Source organism: Salvelinus alpinus, chromosome 26 (assembly GCF_045679555.1).
Source record: "Salvelinus alpinus chromosome 26, SLU_Salpinus.1, whole genome shotgun sequence".
Lineage (NCBI taxonomy): Eukaryota > Metazoa > Chordata > Actinopteri > Salmoniformes > Salmonidae > Salvelinus > Salvelinus alpinus.
The window spans coordinates 32,838,925-32,854,399 of record NC_092111.1 but is presented as its reverse complement, the minus strand read 5'-3'; the positions used below and the strand labels follow the sequence as shown (position 1 = coordinate 32,854,399).

At 42.4% G+C, this 15,475-nt stretch overlaps 1 protein-coding gene across 1 annotated transcript in view; it reads left to right on the top strand.

Annotated features, from left to right (window-relative positions):
- The first annotated feature begins 8,642 nt into the window (after positions 1-8,642).
- Positions 8,643-15,475, top strand: part of LOC139555207 (UPF0711 protein C18orf21 homolog) — a 29,740-nt gene continuing 22,907 nt past the window's right edge. The window contains exon 1 of the mRNA XM_071368814.1: positions 8,643-9,058. Coding sequence (XP_071224915.1) covers positions 8,961-9,058 — 98 coding nt within the window. The 5' untranslated portion in view covers positions 8,643-8,960. The remainder of the gene's footprint in view (positions 9,059-15,475) is intronic.

Here is a 15,475-nt window from a genome sequence, read left to right as displayed (position 1 = left end):
CCAGGTCATTTGGTTGTGCTATTAGATGAAGCACAGTGATAAGTTGTTGTATAAATACACTAAATATCTGACATTGTATTCCATTTGAACTTGGTTGTTTTTTTAAATGGTTGAAAGCGCAGTGATAACACATTTAGGTGACAACTAAACCAAAAATCAGACATGGATTTTCCATTGGAATTTGGTTGTACATTAAAGCTGCAATATGTAACTTTTTTGGCGACGCGACCAAATTCACATGGAAATGTGAGTTATAGATCTGTCATTCTCATTGAAACCAAGTTTAACACGCTATAGATAAGATCTATGTGTGCTATTTCTATGTTTCCCGTTTGCATCTTTTACTCTCTGTTTTGTACACCAGCTTCAAACAGGGGAAATACAATATTTTTGGTTATGGGAAATATATTTCACAGCTGTTTAGATGGTACAATGATTCTCTACACTACATTTGCTTGTTTTGTCATATAAACAGAAATTAGGCAAACTATTTAGAATTTTAGCAACCAGGCAATGCCAAAGCAATTTCTTCTCAGTGTATATTTAAGATGGCTGAAAGAATTGTGATAATACATTGGGAATTCAACAAACTTTTGGCTGTCTTTCTGAGTGGGCCAAAATAGGTTTGAATCTCATTGATCTACCTAATATTACCTAATTCTCCACGTTGATATGACGTGGTGTGCCCAGTGGGGAAAGAAGGGTTCCAAAGGGTTTGGATGATCCTTTGAAGTATTGTGGTCTGCCTCAGAACATATTTGATCTCTCTGCTTAAAGGATCAGGTGGAATTAGCTATCTTTAAAATTCAACACTAATTACCTTTCGGATTAGACTATTTCACATAAAAAAATTAAATACTATATTGAAAACTACTAGGGGCAACTTGGCTCTGCTGTGAAAGAGGCCACCCATTTGTAAAGTGTTGGTCCCATGTTTCATGAGCTGAAATAAAAGATCCCAGAAATGTTCCATACGCACAAAAGCTTATTGCTCTAAAATTTGGTGCAAACATTTGTTTACATCCATGTTTGTGAGCCTTTCTCCTTTGCCAAGATAATCCATCCACTTGACAGGTGAAGCATATCAAGAACCTGATTAAACAGCATGATCATTACACAGGTGCACCTTGTACTGGGTACAATAAAAGGCCACTTTAATGCCACAGATGCAATCGGCATGCTGACAGCAGGAATGTCCATCAGAGCTGTTGCCAGATAATTTAATGTTAATTTCTCTACCATAAGCCGCCTCCAACATCATTTTAGAGAATTTGGCAGTACGTCCAACCGGCCTCACAACCACAGACTACGTATAACCATGCCAACCCAGGATCTCCACATCCAGTCTTTTCACCTGCAGGATCGTCTGAGAACAGCCACCCGGACAGCTGATGAAACTGTGGTTTGCACAACCAAAGTATTTCTGCACAAACTCAGAAACCGTCTCAGGGAAGCTCATCTGTGTGCTCATCGTCCTCATCAGAGTCTTGACCTGACTGCAGTTTGTCATTTTACCCGACTTGAGTGGGCAAATGCTCACCTTCGATGGTCACTGGCATGCTGGAGAAGTGTGCTCTTTACGGATGAATCCCGGTTTCAACTGTACCGGGCAGATGGCAGACAGCGTGTATGGCGTTGTGTGGGCAAGCGGTTTGCTGATGTCAACGTTGTAAACAGAATGCCTCATGCTGGCGATGGGGTTATTGTATGGGCAGGCATAAGCTATGGACAACGAACACAATTGCATTTTATTGATGGCAATTTGAATGCACAAAAATACTGTGATGAGATCCTGAGGCCCATTGTCGTGCCATTCATCTGCCGCCATCACCTCATGTTTCAGCATGATAATTCACAGCACCATGTCGCAAGGATCTGTACACAATTCCTGGGAGATAAAAGTGTTCCAGTTCTTCCATGGCCAGCAATCTCACCAGACATGTCACCCATTGAGCCTGTTTGGGATGCTCTGGATCAAAGTGTAAGACAGCCTGTTCCACACTTAGAATACATTCCAAATCGCACCCTTTCCCTATATATAGTTCACCCTGCTCAACAGTTGTGCACTATAGAGGGAATATAGGGCCATTTGGGAAACATAGTTCCACCCAACACAGAACAATGACAGTCCAGTGTTCTAGTGTTTTAGTGTTCCAGTGTTCTAGTGTTCTATCTGTCCCACTCCCATCTTGCACCAGCTCTGGTCATTTAATCTCTATGGTACCAGGGTGTGGGCATCAATCCTACAAGATGCTGCTCGCGTCACTAACCAAATGTTTGTGTCAGTTATATCAGCCTAAATGGAGACACTTGGCCACAGAAAATGAGTTAGCTGGCTCTGCCTTGATTTAAGGGGAGAGCCAAAGCCTTAGTCCGTCTGTATCCCAAATGACCCCCTATTCCTTATATAGTGCACTACTTTTGACCAGAACCATATGGGGAATATGGAATAGAGTGCCATTTGGGACACAGGCTTAGTTGGGCTGGCAACCACCTCTGGTGTGAACCAATTCATCATCTTGACTGGTTGATGGAGCAGGATCCAGAGACCTGACAAACAGCAACATATATTTTACAAAGGATGGCGATGGCCTCAGCGGGGCTTGATAGCGTAGTAGACTTAAATCTTCACAGTGAAATGTAATGAGAGTCCTGGGACAGAGGATAAAAATCAAATCTGCACAATGACCATATTACATGATGTCCTGACTATGGCATATCCCAGATGGTACCCTATTCCCTACATAGCGAACTACTTTTGACCAGAGCCCTGGTCAAAAGTAGTGCACTATAATAGGAAATAGGATGCCATTTGGGATGCAACGTATGAGATGTACATGACCAATACACAAACATGGTGTGAACAAGGCAGTCCATCAACAGCCATTATGAGGATGACAATCGCCTACCACCTAATCCTAGATGGTCATATTCTCATAATTAAAGCATATTTTTCCACACATGATACAAGTGAGTGGAACAACTATCCCCTGTCACTAGGTTCAAAGCTGAAAGGTTCAAAGCAGGTCTTTCTTATCATCGCCTGGTTGGTAGGCTACACACTGAAAGAGCCTGTGTTCTGCTGGGTGCTGAACCAAACAACCATCGTTTGTAAAGCTGGGAATCTTTGTTCCCTTGAACCTGATTATGCAGGGCACAGCACTAGCAGGGTATTCTGCACCAGTGTTTCTCTCTCTCTCTCTCTCTCTCTCTCGCTCACACACAGAGGGAAGGATGACATCAGGGGAGACGAGATACTGCCTCAAACCGGACTTTGATGCCAGTGTTTTAAAAGGCTTGTCATAAACTGTGGGAGCAGTAAACAGAACGTTCTGGTACATATTGCAGACAGAAAGATCGAAAGGGGGGTGGAATAATTAATGTAGGCAAGCCTGGAAAAAACATTTTCAGAGGTTTCCTCTCTTAGAAAATGTAAAGCAGTAGACCTGAATAAAACTCTTGGGAAGAAAGTGTAATTGTCTGGACCTACTGGCACAGATGTCAGTTCAACGTCTAGTTTTGATTTACATTTGGTTGAATTGTCAACTAACGTAAATTCAACGTGAAATCAACAAAAAGTGTCATTAGATTTAGGTTAAATGTTGGGTGAAAAAACTCTAAATTCCCTTTCTTTGATGACTTTTTCTAATCCAATCAGTTTTCCACGTTGATTCAACATCATCACATAGATATTTTAGTTGAAATTATGTGGAAACAACATTGATTCAAGCAGTTTTTGCCCAGTGTGTAGTCTCTGTCTGCATCCCAAATGGCACCCTATTACCTACATAGTGCACTACTTTTGACCAGTGCCCATAGGGTAAGTAGTGCACTCATTTTGACTAGGGCTCATAGGGTAAGTCGTGCACAAATTTTGATCAGTGCCCACAGAGGGACGTATTTGTGATGCAACCTCTTTATTTTTCCAGTCATGGTATCTCTCAGGGATAGGCTAGACAAGAAACAGTCTCAAGAGACTTAGAAACTATGCTGAAAATGAAATGATACTGTCAAGACTGGCTATATTTACAGAAGCATGCACAAGTTATCTTTGAAATACTATGGCCCGTATCCACAAAGCGTCTCAGAGTAGTAGTGCTGCTCTAGGATCAGTTTTGTTTTTTAGATTATAAGGAATGATGTCATATGTACATGGATCAAGGGTCTGATCCTAGATCAGCACCTACACTAGAAGAAAAGGTGCTATCTAGAACCTAAAAGGAATCTTCGGCTATCCCACTTTGTGAATTCCCCATGTGAGCAATCCAAACAGACTACACCCAGTTTACAGCCTAATGAACCTGACTGAATTATCACAGCAAGGCCATGTTCAATAAGCAAACGTTGTGGAATGTTGCAGATAGAAATTGCTTGAATAGAGCTGATGTGATTCGTAATTACATGCCAGAGAGGCAAGTTTGTTGTAATCTATATAATAAATGTCTATTTGAATGTTAGCCAACGTTGTGCCCTGCTGGTCGCTACCCATGTTTGGCTTTGGTTACGGTTTCCAACATGGTGTTCAGTCTTGAAAACAAAATCAAAGCATTACTACTGGCCATAATTCAGAGAGGATGACTATGATCAACACATCCCTACAAGTAGGGGAGGAGTGAATACCTGGCTATCTTTCCAACTAATGCATTGAAAGGATAAATCTATTCCACAGCCCTAAGAGGAGGTATGTCGGCAGGAATCAGGAAAAGCACATATACACTCCAAATCAAGATGGAGTGTATGGCAATAAGCTGAAATGAGCAATGTGTCTTTTTGTAATGATATCAATGTACAAATGTGTAGTGCTCGAATAGCAAGACAGGCACCCCTCTGAGTAGTAAAGATCAGATAGGCGATGGAATACATGAAGTAGACTTGGCATTGGAGCTGCTCATTGAGTGACCTCATTTAGTTTTTACTGTTGACTCAGGTGACTAATTACAAAACCATTACACTGCTCTAGTCTATTCAGCTGGGCCAGCATCATTATGACTGGTGTCAGGCGGACTGGAGCTCCAACCTCACATAAAATGAAGTTTTTATAGCACCCAAAGAATAGCCACAATTGCACACGACACTGATCTGGTAATGCGGGCTAGAACCCAGCTCGATTCCCAACCTCATAACTAGCTACCAAGAAGCCATTTCAGGCTATCAATCTAGTTACAGTAGCTAACTTGTCTAACTAGCTTAGCTGGCATGCCTGCTGGCAAGGTTGGTAGACTTTAGAAAAGCAAGCATTTACTAAATGTACTGAATAAGACTCACATTCCTTTCAATCTTTTACCCAGATTTGAGCAGAGATGCAGAGAAGCATATTTAGTTTCTTTAAAAAAACACCAGTCAGGAGGATACAGACAGCTCAAGAGGTATGCTTAGAAATGCAGAAAAATAAACATATTTTTTTACATAGAATTAAGGATAGTGATTATGGCTCTAGATTGCAGGAAAAAGCTGTGTCGGGTGTTTAAAAAAAGGAAAATTTTCCAACTTCCGAACAGGGGGTTAGAGCACCCATCCAGACCATCCCCCCAGCCATCCTCACGTACTTTGTGCCACTCAGATATTTGGGGTGCATAATGCTCCTGGGTAGTTTAACTTAATTCAGAATGAATCATGTTATAATACTAAACGGAATCAATCTTTATATGACTAAGCAAGTCAAAATTGATTAAAGTAGTAAGTAGAAATTGATGAAATAACTCTGTGAGTTCATAATGTGGATGCGTAATGTACATACACCACATCTTTCTATATCGTTTTCTCGTCTTGATTTCCTTGTCTCAGTCAGCACTATCGGAGTTGGTGTTGCGTTACGACACTGATAGCATAGCTGGCTCTTTGGTTTGCCTTTCCTCTCTCCTCCCCTCCCACATGAAAAAATACTATAGTATACTATGGTATAAATACTATAGTTTTCACTGTAGTGGATAAAGGATTGCAGTATAGTGTAGTATTTGCAGTATACTGTAGTATTTACTGTAGTGTTTTGCAGACTGTACTATACTGTAGTATTCCTGTAGTCCCTTTAATTATCCTTTATCCAGTTCCATTATATACAGCAATTGTATAAAGGTTATATTAAATCAATGTGCATTAATGATGGGAATTCCTTGATAACAGTAGTTTCAATCTTCATCATTTTTGGTTTGAATATATAACCCCCAATTAATGCACCCATCATTCATTGAAGAGCCCTTTCAGTCATTCGTTATTAGTAGGTGGATGATTGGTGAGACTAATGACTCGAACATTTTGTGATGTTTATCTAAAAGTATAACATTTTAAGATATGCAAGAGCGCGCGAAAATGCACGTACGCACTCTCCTCTCTCTCTCTCTGTCTGTCTGTCTGTCTCTGTCTCTGTCTCTGTCTCTGTCTCTCTCTCTCTCTCTCTCTCTCTCTCTCTCTCTCTCTCTCTCTCTCTCTCTCTCTCTCTCTCTCTCTCTCTCTCTCTCTCTCTCTCACACACACACACACACACAACATTGACTAAACGAAATGGAACTCAGCAATCCAATTTAACATTTGAAGTGAGAGAAAACCAGGGTAGGTTAAAGTATATTTGGTCCGCGGTAACGCACAACTGCTATACTCGGCTATTTCAATCTATTTTAGGGTGGGGGCCCCGCAAGTCTGACAGCACCTGATTAAGTAGAATATTTACTCTCCCACAAAGTGAGGGGCCATCACTTACACTTTAGACTACTCCATGTATTACCGTCAGATCACTGTCACAATCACATAGGCTAGCCTACATGGTGTCATTTAGCTATATGACTAAAAAGAGAAGACGCAAACACTATGTGTCATTATGCGTTATCCCCTCCACAACAATTATAGTCTACTGATATAAATAATATGGAATGACATAAATGATACACAGATCGTTTTGGAGACATCAACATCACATCATATCATATCAACGGTCTTAATCAGCGCAATAGGAATCGAAAAATGTATTTAAATAAATGAAATAATAGCCCATAGGCTTATAATAAACAATGTGTAATAATCTCCACATAATTACCAGTAGTTTGAGCGGATCGATAAATCCCTCTAGTCCTGTAGAGAAGGTGCGCGTAAAAGGAACGGATCTCTGTTCGATGCTGCTTCGTGGACACCATCGGAAGGTGTCTCACTTCAGGGACTCGGAACGTGGGGCAGTCTCTAGCCTAGTCATCATTATCATCATGTCCTACAGAATATCATTCGTGTTTAACAATGCCCCACTGTTACTTATTCTGTCATCCACTCACATCTCTGCGTAGCCTTATCTAGCGGGTCGGCTGCAAGACCGTGTTGCTTGCTTCGTTTGATATTTGCCGCACTCTGCGCGACGAGAGTCATCTACTGCTGTGAGCGCGCGCGCGGTTTGACATTGACTTTGACTATTGATTCTTGCTTACAGAAAAAACAGACGAAAAGCAGAATTTACTTCAGAAAAATGTTTCACTTAAAAATACATAATACACGGCATAAATAGAATACAGGACACAAAAACATAGTAGTGGATTTTTGTTTTTTCAAAATAGGAAAACTGAATTGTTAAAAAATGGAATGATTGAAATAGGATTTTTTAAAAGAGATTTAAGAGCTAGAGCTGTTGTACAGTCTGACAGCAGTGGGTGGTGTTTTTTCTCAGAAGCCTGGTGGAGAATTCACCTCTTTTGGGGTGCAGCAGGTCATACAGGGGGTTCCCCCATCGCTTTAAAATATCCAATTTCATATCCACTACCCTTGGGGCAATTCTCTGCTGGAGGCAAGTCAATGCTATTATTTTCCAGGATCTATCAAGAGCTGGGCTTGTAAGACCACGGAGGTCTGTCTGTCCTTGTATGATCTCAGATGCAGTTGAGGGTGTATAATTTCAAGCCAACAGTGCCAGTAATTGCGCTGAAAACTCGATTCCACGAACAGTCCATTCTCATTCTGCTGGGCGGTGTTCAACTTTCACCCTCAGTTCTTTTGGTAGTAATGATGTCCAATCTTTCATCTGGATCTATTTCTATGAGAGCAATCATTTAAAGTGTTGTAGGCTAGTTGACCTTCCATTACAAGCTCATTATAATTTGATATCATTATTAGCCTTTCAAGGAATCACCATTGACACAAGAAAATTTAGAGCGCAAATCAGTAGAAGCATCATCACATTCTGACCACAGTGACAGCTTACAATGACCAACCTTAGACTCATGGGGCACTGGATGCTCTAATTTATTTTGAAGGGGTGAAATTATTATAGGCCTAAAGCCAAGGATATCACATGATGATTCGGCTATTTGCCTAGTATTTAGGCTATTGGCATAGACTAACATGCTGACTAGCCTCGCCTACTAAATAGAGGCTGTCATATAGGCATTATAGCATTATATGTTTGCAATTCCCCTAAATGTTTGAAGACATCCTCAAACTATTTTCCGTGTTTCATACTCGATGTAAATCATCATAGTGGGTTGAACGGGGTATCATACTGTAACGACCCTGGGTTTATAAGCGCGGAAATCGACTCTGCCGCACGAGCATGCTTTTGCGGCACAGTCGATAGGGCGCTGGACTTCGGGCTAGAAGGTCGAGGGTTCGAGACCTGCTCCCTGCTGTTTCATTACAATACAAAATAAATCGAACTACATCCAGTGCGGCGAGGCACACAGGGCTATTCCTCGCTTTCCCATAATGCTTGCGCTTAGCCTGATGCATTGTGGGATTGCAACATTAGGACGGAAAGTGTAGGGTAGGCTATCATGCAAAGAGAATGATCACTGTTTAAACCTAAACAAATAATTTAGCTATCATATATCGTATCGATTTCTATTGCTCTTGAAGATAATTTTCAATGTAATGTGACTGCTACACTCTTCTTTATCTTATCAACGCTCCAAAAGAGGTAAAACAAGGCGGCCAGGAAGTGACCAGCCTTTCTCACACGCGGATTCTCGAGTCGGTGGCAAAGACAGAGAAACATGGCTTTTACAGACTCCACAGGCTCAAGTCACAAGTTTTTAAAGGATGCATCGCTACTGTATCAAGACATTTGTCCGGAGCAGTCACGTTTTCTCATGTAAGCGCTCTCTTTATTACGTAGAACGTAATAGATACATCTCGTTCATATATGATGATGTAATGATCATATAGTGACACTAGGTGGCAGAGTAGCACAGTGCAATTCATTTAAAATTGTGTAACTTTACGAAAATCAATATCATGCCAAGTTAATTTGTTCCGTTTTTGTATTGTTCTTTTCACAATGTATATATATATATATATTTTTAGAACCAATGTCATTTGCATAGTTATTGTTGTCTTGAAACAATGTCATGCATTTTGTAACTACATATCAACAGGATACACATTAGCCATGGATACGCTACACACGCAAGCACGCGTTTGCCAATGTACAGAGGTAGTCCCTAACCAGGTCTGCTTTGTCTAATACAAATGTTTAAAGTTTGCATGTTCCTGTCCTGTATGTTTGCATACATCAATTCCAATAGCAGGCAGCCTTAATGAGCTAACCCAGCCGCCAGAAACTGTGCCGTACGGTGTTGGTGCTTCTGGCTGTTTGCTCGCCGTCCTGAGCCCCCCGGGAAATCAATGCCATGACATTGCTAAGAGCTCACTGCTCCGGAGCTCGAAGCTGATAGACCACTACTATGGTGCCAGTCTGTCACTCAAAATATTTTGTGGCACAAATCCAATGCATGTCACTATATTAGCATTTTCATGCTTCATATCCAAGAAGGAAAAACTGAATTGCTTTCATACAGGAATGGCTTGAAATGTGAAGATGACAATCTATTTTCATAATGAGACAAATGTATTGGTTTTCTATCCAAAGTTGAAAAGGAAATGTTGTGCTCTATTAAATAAACACACGAGACCAGCAACATGGATAGTGTGGCGGTATACAGGAACAGTGGCATCTAGTGGTCAAAACGTGGTATGTTCACACTACTTTATGGTAAATAATGCAAGCGACTTCAATGATACACTTCTCTGAACAGTGGTAAAAAAAAAAGACCTCTCCAGATTCACAGGGAATACATTACATAGTATGGGGAAGCAATACTACAAGCCACAGCGTCATACTACTTGTCAAACAGAGAACTGACACTGGTTGTTGGGGTGGTATTGGGATGGGATGTGGGCGGTCTGACTACAGAAACGATTTCAGAACCGTCTGAGATGATGGGTGTCGGAATCCTCTTGACCTTTTTTGACATGGAACGATCCTTGATTGGGGTGGCAGGTAGCCTAGTGGTTAGAGCACTGGACTAGTAACCAAAAGGTTGCAAGATCGAATACCCGAGCTGACAAGGTTGTTCTGCCCCTGAACAAGGCATTTAACCCACTATTCCTAGGCCGTCATTGAAAATAAGAATTTGTTCTTCACTGACTTGCCTAGTTAAATAAAGGTCAAATAAAAATTGAGACCCACTAATCAAAACAGGAACTCATTCCATTTTCATCACCTTTTTGATTTCACAGAATGATGATGGCATTATACTGTAGTTAGAGAGAGAGAGTGTAATTTCTGGAGCAATCCTCTTGCCACTGGCTGCTGTAGTGTGGCCTGTGTTTGAGTTGGGCCTGGGCCAGTAACCTCTGAATCCCTTGGCCTGTTTTTCCTCTCACTCACCTGAGCCAGGAAATTTGTGGTAGAATTTTAAAATGGAAATCAAAATAAAAGGCCCTGTCGGGATGGATTTACGGATGGATTTAAGGATTGTTACTTTTAGGCTACCCGTTAAGAGTTTATCCAGATTTTTGAGTCTCTCTGTGGAAAGAACCAATTTATGGGAAATGTGTTGAACAGATCGTACTGATATCACAGCTGTCCATGCCTGGAGGGTTATATATGTTGAATAGATGGATTATTTTTTAAGCCATTCAAGGGGAACTCCACCAAAAACAATATGTCTAATTCATTTTATTTAAAAAATTTGATTGAACCTTTTATTTTTTTAAAGGATAATAGATTCTCCTTCTGTGTATGTATTAAACGGATAGGGGAGATGCAGCACAGACATAACCATGATGTGAACCCCGCTCTCTGACAATATATAGACCAGGGATACTTAACTCTTATACCAAGAGGTCAGGAGCCGGCTGCTTTTCTGTTTTAACTTATCATTAATTGCACACACCTGGTGTCCCATGTCTAAATCAGTCCCTGATTAGAGGGAGACAATAAAACATGCAGTGGAACTGGCTTGGAGGTCCAGAGTGGAGTATAAGGGATATAGACTATGAGAACTATAGTTGTGGTCGGTGTTACCCATTGAGCCACACTCAAGCACAGATGATTTGACCTTTCTTACATGTGAAGTCTACAATTGTGTGTTCGGCTACTCATTGGTACTATATCTTGTTATAGGTTACATGAAGAACAAAACCCAGAAACAAATCTTATGTGTACTGGCTGTAAGGAGAAAAGCATCCTCAACAAAGCAACTTGGTGGCCCTGTAAGGATATGATATGTGTAGAACACAGAAATTCTATCATCTTATTTATCCACAGAGCAGTCATCCTGCATACCGTACTTATTTATCCACAGAGCAGTCATCCTGCATACCGTACTTATTTATCCACAGAGCAGTCATCCTGCATACCGTACTTATTTATCCACAGAGCAGTCATCCTGCACACCGTACTTATTTATCCACAGAGCAGTCATCCTGCATACTGTACTTATTTATCCACAGAGCAGTCATCCTGCATACCGTACTTATTTATCCACAGAGCAGTCATCCTGCATACCGTACTTATTTATCCACAGAGCAGTCATCCTGCATACCGTACTTATTTATCCACAGAGCAGTCATCCTGCATACCGTACTTATTTATCCACAGAGCAGTCATCCTGCACACCGTACTTATTTATCCACAGAGCAGTCATCCTGCATACTGTACTTATTTATCCACAGAGCAGTCATCCTGCATACCGTACTTATTTATCCACAGAGCAGTCATCCTGCACACCGTACTTATTTATCCACAGAGCAGTCATCCTGCATACTGTACTTATTTATCCACAGAGCAGTCATCCTGCATACTGTACTTATTTATCCACAGAGCAGTCATCCTGCGTACCGTACTTATTTATCCACAGAGCAGTCATCCTGCGTACCGTACTTATTTATCCACAGAGCAGTCATCCTGCGTACCGTACTTATTTATCCACAGAGCAGTCATCCTGCATACCGTACTTATTTATCCACAGAGCAGTCATCCTGCGTACCGTACTTATTTATCCACAGAGCAGTCATCCTGCGTACCGTACTTATTTATCCACAGAGCAGTCATCCTGCGTACCGTACTTATTTATCCACAGAGCAGTCATCCTGCGTACCGTACTTATTTATCCACAGAGCAGTCATCCTGCGTACCGTACTTATTTATCCACAGAGCAGTCATCCTGCATACCGTACTTATTTATCCACAGAGCAGTCATCCTGCATACCGTACTTATTTATCCACAGAGCAGTCATCCTGCATACCGTACTTATTTATCCACAGAGCAGTCATCCTGCATACCGTACTTATTTATCCCCAGAGCAGTCATCCTGCATACCGTACTTATTTATCCACAGAGCAGTCATCCTGCGTACCGTACTTATTTATCCACAGAGCAGTCATCCTGCGTACCGTACTTATTTATCCACAGAGCAGTCATCCTGCGTACCGTACTTATTTATCCACAGAGCAGTCATCCTGCATATCGTACTTATTTATCCACAGAGCAGTCATCCTGCATACCGTACTTATTTATCCACAGAGCAGTCATCCTGCATACCGTACTTATTTATCCACAGAGCAGTCATCCTGCATACCGTACTTATTTATCCACAGAGCAGTCATCCTGCATACCGTACTTATTTATCCACAGAGCAGTCATCCTGCATATCGTACTTATTTATCCACAGAGCAGTCATCCTGCATACCGTACTTATTTATCCACAGAGCAGTCATCCTGCATACCGTACTTATTTATCCACAGAGCAGTCATCCTGCATACCGTACTTAACGTTCACTGAAGTTCCTCCTTGCTGTTTGTGTCTCCACTTATGGTTTCAGCCATGCGTCACTGGAGTGTTTGTTTTCAGTGTTCGTGTCATTACTCATATTTCCTGTAAACCCACTGAGGGAGGTATGTGGGCTATGACGGGCCGAGGCCGGGCTGACCAAAGCAGCTCATTAGACCGTCACAGGCATAGCGCAAAGGCACTTTGGTGTCACTGTCAATGACTTCTCTCCCCACCACCCTTCCCCCTCCAACCCTCACCTGCCCATCTCATTGGTCAGTGTCACCCCCCTCCCTTCTCTCACCCCTTGACCCTGAGGGATTGCACCTCTCCCAGCTTCCCCTGCCTGCCTCGACCCATAACGTAAGACCCAGACTGCACGGTGTAGGGCAGCAATCTCAAATTGTGGGCCTTGCCATCTGTAGAGCCACCAGGGGGTGTTGGGGGGGGGGCTTGCCCCCATCCCTCACCCTCTTTTCCCCTGCCACCCTAGCCAAGCTGTTGCATTGGACCATCTGCGTTATTATTTCTGAGGTTTGGTTAGTAAACAGGGCGTTGCTCTCTCTCCTCCACACTCTGATTGTATCAAATGTCCATAGAGGCCCAGAGACTGAGCCTTGCTGATTTCCAGACTTTAAACTCTTTGTTGATAGCATCTGGCCCAAAGTGGGCTCTGCCCTGCTCTAACTGGGTAGTAGGGGCCACTGTTTATCTTCCACTAAGTGTGCATTTAAAAGGAGATTCATGTGAAGAATGTTAACTAGATTAGCATGGCAGAGAGCCCCCACCTTTCTGTATCTCCAGGGGCTCATCTGGAGAGTGGGATGGGATGTCTGTTTTCATTGAGCCTCTACCAGGCAGACAATCAATCAAATGTATTTATAAAGCCCTTTTTACATCAGCCGATGTCACAAAGTGCTATACAGAAACCCAGCCTAAAACCCCAAACAGAAAGCAATGCAGATGTAGAAGTGGCTAGGGAAAACTCACTAGAAAGGCAGGAACCTAGAAAGAAACCTAGAGAGGAACCAGGCTATGAGGGGTGGCCAGTCCTCTTCTGGCTGTGCCGGGTGGAGATTATAACAGAACATGGCCAAGATGTTCAAACGTTCATAGATGACCAGCAGGGTCAAATAATAATAATCACAGTGGTTGTCGAGGGTGCAACAGGTCAGCACCTCAGGAGTAAATGTCAGTCGGTTTTTCATAGCCGACCGTTCAGAGTTAGAGACAGCAGGTGCGGTAGAGAGAGAGAGTCGAAAACAGCAGGTCCGGGACAAGGTAGCACGTACGGTGAACAGGTCAGGGTTCCATAGCCGCAGGCAGAACAGTTGAAACTGGAGCAGCCGCCAGGTGGACTGGGGACAGCAAGGAGTCATCAGGCCAGGTAGTCCTGAGGCATGGGCTCAGGTCCTCCGGGATCGGAGGGGGGAGAGAGAGAATTAGAGGAAGCATACTTAAATTCACACCGGATAAGACATGAGAAATACTCCAGATATAGCAGATTGACCCTAGCCCCCCCGACACAAACTATTGCAGCATAAATACTGGCGGCTGAGACAGGAGGGGTCGGGAGTTGGTGACTAAATGGGGCCATTTGGAAGTGTTTGTATAAACTGTAGTGATTGGTAGTTATGTGAATTAGGTCACTGCTGTTGATCTCACTTCTGAAGGTTTTCAGATGTTACATTCTGGTTAATAGATGATCGACCCAAAGCTAAAAGAAGTCAGATGTTGATCATGTTTTCTAGAAAAGTCTAAATGTTCCTCTGTATTGTTTGAATGATCTAATGTCAATTCATTATCTGAACAAGCTGGTTAGTCCAACAGGAGTATGAGGAATCACCTTGTTCAACAGTCTGTAGAAAGACTATTCTGTAGCCTAGTTTTTCTCATCCAGTGCATTTCCTGCATCTCACTGACACTTGTTCCCACTGTCTTCTTTTCCCCCTGTTTGTGACACTAGCCCTTCCCCTCTAGCCTAATCTAAATACTTCAATACAGCCTGTAGTTTGGAGACATTACTGAGACTTGACCATGAGTCAGGCTGTCCAACATCAGATTTCAGTTCCAAAGTCCCATCTCTCTATAGGCACGGTGTGTGACTAGCAAACCGCTGTCAGTGTCTCTGTGACAGTCCTTCGGCAGGTCAGCGTGAGATTAAAGCCCCAAGCGAGGCCCCCTATCCCATCTCTCGCCGCTGCACGTGCCGCCCTGTTTGTTGCCTGACTGCAAATATTATGAGTCACTTTTGGCGTAGTGTACTGTGGCTAATTGTAGCGTGACTTAGGAAAGGCCTAGTCAACTGTTTGTCCAAAATAAGAGGCAGACAGTAGACAAAGGCCAGACTACAGGGAGGTGGGAAGCCCTGTATTGTAGATGGATCCTTGTTTGCTTTTCTCCCGGATGATTTCCGCCAAACGTTGGAAGCCCTGAGCAAACTTTTTCCACA